Genomic DNA, 4,353 nt, shown 5'->3' with positions numbered 1-4,353 from the left:
CTGCAGTTAGAGGTGGTTTTGAGCAGCCATGTGGGAGCTGGGGACTTAGCCAGACTCCTCTGCAAGAGCAGCAAGTGATCTTAAATACTGAGGCATCTCTTCAAACCCCATAAGAAGCTACAATTTTCATGAAAAGTCAAAGTGAGTAGCTTTATTTTTGGATATAAAACCAACCAACCAGGGCTGGAGAGATGGCTCAGAGGTTAAGAGCATTGCCTGCTCTTCCAAAGGTCCTGAGTTCAGTTCCCAGCGAAAACCAACCAAACAAACAAACAAAACAAAAATAAAACAAAACTCGCATTGAGAGGCTTTCAGGGGAAATACTTCAATCCCACCTTCACCTTGTTCCACAGTGGTTTGCCGTCTGGATGGGTTTCCACCTGAGGAATGAGTTTTCCCTGGTCCCAGGGAGCAAAGAGGGCAAGCAGACATGGTAGCGTGCACCTTTACCAGCTGAGCCATCTGGCCAGCTCTTCTGTAGCATTTCCAGTGAAGCTCAACTTCAGCAATTTGTTAGAGTAAAAGACACAACCCCTGAAAAGCACAAGGAGCTGGACCCAGGTCAGTGCCAGCTATAAAATATCTTCCATGTGGGCTTTAAGTGCAAAGGGTGGGACAATTGTTCAGAACGCGTTCGCTTACCCAAAACTGAAAACCAGACAAGCAAGGCAAGGACACAGCCTAGGAGGCAGACGGCCCTTTATTACACCATTTCAAAAAGAAGCCATCAAAGGTGATGTCTTAGATCTGGAATGTTCCCCAAAAGCTCTTACGCTGGAGGCTTGGTTCTCAGCTGATGGTGCTATTGGGAGGAGGTGGAGATGCCCACAGGTAGAACCACATGCCCTTGAAGGATATATGGAAACCTTCTCTTCCTCTCTCCTTTCCTTCCATCGCTCTGTTCTTTCCCTCCCCCTCTGGCATCCTGACCCTCACACATGGACAAAATGGGACATCCTACAGAAACCAAGGGCCAGATTAACTGTGCATCTTCCCACCTCAGAGGATCTAGATTAAAGGTGGGTTTCTCATTTCAAATGATCTAATTAGGAAAAATCTCTCACAGGTGTACCCGGCCATTTGGATTTTAGTTAATTCCGGATGTTGACAGCATTGACAACTCAGACAGCCATCACTGGTGATTATTCTCTCTGAGAAAAGATAGCCCGATGGGAAATGAGTGCAGTCTAGGCACGTGAGAGCCACTGAAGAGACGGACACATTGGTACAATGAAGGCATCTTCACGCCACTTCCTCGTCAGCAGAGAATCTCCAGAGGAAACTTGGTTCTGTTGGGGTTTGGTTTTGTGTGTTTGTTATGACATAGTTTGAATCTGTAGGTCAGCTAGTCCCGAACTCACTGTACAGAACTGGCTTCACACTCATCATGTAGCTCACGCTGGCCTTAAATCTGCAGTCTCCCTAAGTAAGAAGATCACAGGTGCACACCACCACACCCACCTGAGATACAGTTTTCAAACGAAAATCACCTCCAGCTCCGTCAGCCTCTGTGCTTGGCACAGACTTCATCTCCACATGTCAGGAAAGAGAAGACAGCGGTAAGGTGTGTGTGCGCGTGTGCATGAGTGTGCATTGCCTGTGTGTGTACACGTGTGTTTACACACATCATTTGTGAGACTATGTGCACCATCCACTCATGTACACACAAACCCACATGTGTTTGCACACATTAACATAATCATATATACACAGTGCCCATTCACTTATACAAACACGCACACACACTCATGGGTGCACATATACACACACTTATTTGCAAACACACTCATCTGTATGCCCACACTCACACTTTAGCTTGCTAATGGCGAGCAGGGAGCAGCTGCCTTTTGTCTCCAATGGCAAGGTATGGTTGCACTCGTCAGAAAATTGCACACTGCAACTGCACAGGTCAAATACTCCAAATCCTCTCCCTTGGCTCACTTCTGAGGGAGTGGACAGGACAGAAGTCAGCACCAAATAAAGTCGAACCAAGCTGGGCAGGAGCAAGGGTGGTCCACACCACAGTGGCAGAAGGGAAAGTTGGTTGCACTCTCCAGAAGAACCTGTCAATGGCACGGACAACGCATTTGCATGGCAACAATAGAGGCCATCACTTGAAGGTCACTTCTTCTGTCCACTCTTGATGACTAAGACAAGAAAGCAGCTACTTCTCCACCTCCTGCAGCTCTCTCAGAGTGGCCTGCAGGAGCCACCGAAGCTTCCAGAACACGCCGGAGGATGCAGTCCTGGAGTACCCAGAGGGACCCCCTTGGTGAGCACATTCCTGAACAGCCTGCTGTAGCTGCAGCCGAAGCTGTGGGGAGACGGCAGGGCTCCTGTGAGTTGAGGAGAACCAGCGTGGAAATATTTTATCACAGATGACCTTAGGGGAAAGTGAGAAGTTAATTCATGGAAACAAGCCATTCTTGGCATCCCCTAGGTCTCAAGGACACCCTTTCCTTGCCCCTTTGGGGAAGGCTCTGTAGAGAGAGCCTTAACATTGAGCAGGAGTTTCCTTCCTAAGCCTTCAACCACTAAGCACTGGGAACAGGGTATATCTAAGAGCACAGAAGACTTCCTCCCTCTGAAGCAGAAAATTCCATTTCCAGCCCCAAAGCAGAGGGAGAAAATCCTGGGTGATACTTAAACAAGAATAAACATTTTTCCAAAGAAAAGAGCAGAGCCAAGTCGAGCAAGGAGTTGCTCCCTGGCAGGGCAGAGGGCAGCCGTGCCTGTTCCATCCCTCAGTTAGATGGACTGCCCGTTCACAGGGGATAATAACAATAATAACTGCCCATAGCGGCGTCCTGAGAGTCAACAGGTCATTCGTAAAGAAGAGCATGCAAGTGTGAGCTTTTATCTTTATAGTCCTAGGACACCCAGGGGAAAAGTACATCCCAGGGGAAAGCTGTACAGGCACAAGGCTGTGCAAGAGGCTTCAAACTGCATTACTTTAGGGAAAGAAGAAAAAAAAGCCACTGTTTCATAGACTTAACCGCTAATAGGCCATGAAATTCAGTGAATAACAAGAGCTCTTCAGACTCTCCACACATTATCTGCCAACAGGTTTTGAGGTCCCCAACCCCACAGTGGGGAGCACTGCCTGGAGCTGCACTGAGAATGTGCCTAACTTACCTTGACCAGGCTTTCTGTCCACCTCATTTACCAAACACCTTTATACAAAGCAAGTTCTGGGGAAGCCAGGACTGCTACATGCAGAAACTTTGTTTCAAAAACCAAAGGTGACATTTGAAACAGTAGTTTTATTTCCCCTTTGACTAGAAATCACCCTTTACCGGTGCAAAAATTTTAAATTTCTAGAAAGACACGTCATACATAGTATCCATGCTCTACAGCAGCGTCACAGGCAGGAGCTGCCGAGGAACAAGTTAACCCCAGCGCTGGGCTCCGCTGAGAGGGACTGGCACCTCTGAATGTTCCCAGAAACTGAGTCTGACCTGGTCAGACATGTAAATGGATTACATGTTAAATATGCCTCAAAGGCCCTATGCCTTCAGTGGGTGGTGTTTTAGAATGTGTTGGGGTCGTGAAGAGGGGTGAATGAGTGAGGTCACAGGTGTGTGCCCTGCAAGGGATCCTGGGATGGGGGGTCTCTCTCTCTCTGTCTTTGCTTCTCTGCCTCCATGAACCGAACAGCTGTCCTTTGCCACAAGCCCCAGCCAGGATCCTGTACCCACCACTAACCCAAAGGAGTCAGCGGAACATAGACCAAAGCCTCTGGAATCATGACCCAAAGTTAAATTTTCTCCATGATAAGCTGATTGGGTCAAGTGTTGTGTCACAGTGGCCGAACACTGACTGACACGAGGAAGCACATCTGTCTTTCCAATAGAACACTAGTTAGTAAGCATGAGATCATATTATAAATGCTGATTTATAAACTGAATTTTCTATGTGGTGCTCTATACTACACCACAAAGAAGGCACATTTCACCTCTGGAACTGTAGCCAAAGACAATAGTGACATATGGGAATGCATGTGTCCACATTCAATCCAGAGCCACGGTGTAGCTATAGGTGGGGACACTCATCTAACTCCCTGAAGCTTCAACTGCTAATTAACAGCATTTTAGTGACTATTTCCAACTGGCAAAAGCATGTCATTGTTGAGTTTTAGTTAGCATAATTTTAATTAGTCATTAAATGATGAGATGAAATGATTTCCTAACCCCTACAGTTGATTGAATTTTGTCATCTGTATCTGTCCTCTTGGGCCGGTTTTCTTTGGTTCAAAGTTCCACCTGCTTCTCAATGAATCTGTAAGAGCCCTCTGTGTCCTGAGGAACCTTAGTGCCTCTCTCTTTGTTCAAATTTATTTATTTAACATGTGCA

At 46.8% G+C, this 4,353-nt stretch overlaps 1 protein-coding gene across 1 annotated transcript in view; it reads right to left on the bottom strand.

Annotated features, from left to right (window-relative positions):
* Positions 1–235: 235 nt before the first annotated feature.
* Positions 236–4,353, bottom strand: part of Dipk1c (divergent protein kinase domain 1C) — a 41,800-nt gene continuing 37,682 nt past the window's right edge. The window contains exon 5 of the mRNA XM_005356416.2: positions 236–2,383. Within this exon, the coding sequence (XP_005356473.1) occupies positions 2,165–2,383 (219 nt within the window). The 3' untranslated portion in view covers positions 236–2,164. The remainder of the gene's footprint in view (positions 2,384–4,353) is intronic.

Source organism: Microtus ochrogaster, chromosome 18 (assembly GCF_000317375.1).
Source record: "Microtus ochrogaster isolate Prairie Vole_2 chromosome 18, MicOch1.0, whole genome shotgun sequence".
Taxonomy (NCBI): domain Eukaryota; kingdom Metazoa; phylum Chordata; class Mammalia; order Rodentia; family Cricetidae; genus Microtus; species Microtus ochrogaster.
This window is presented reverse-complemented; position numbering and strand designations above follow the sequence as displayed.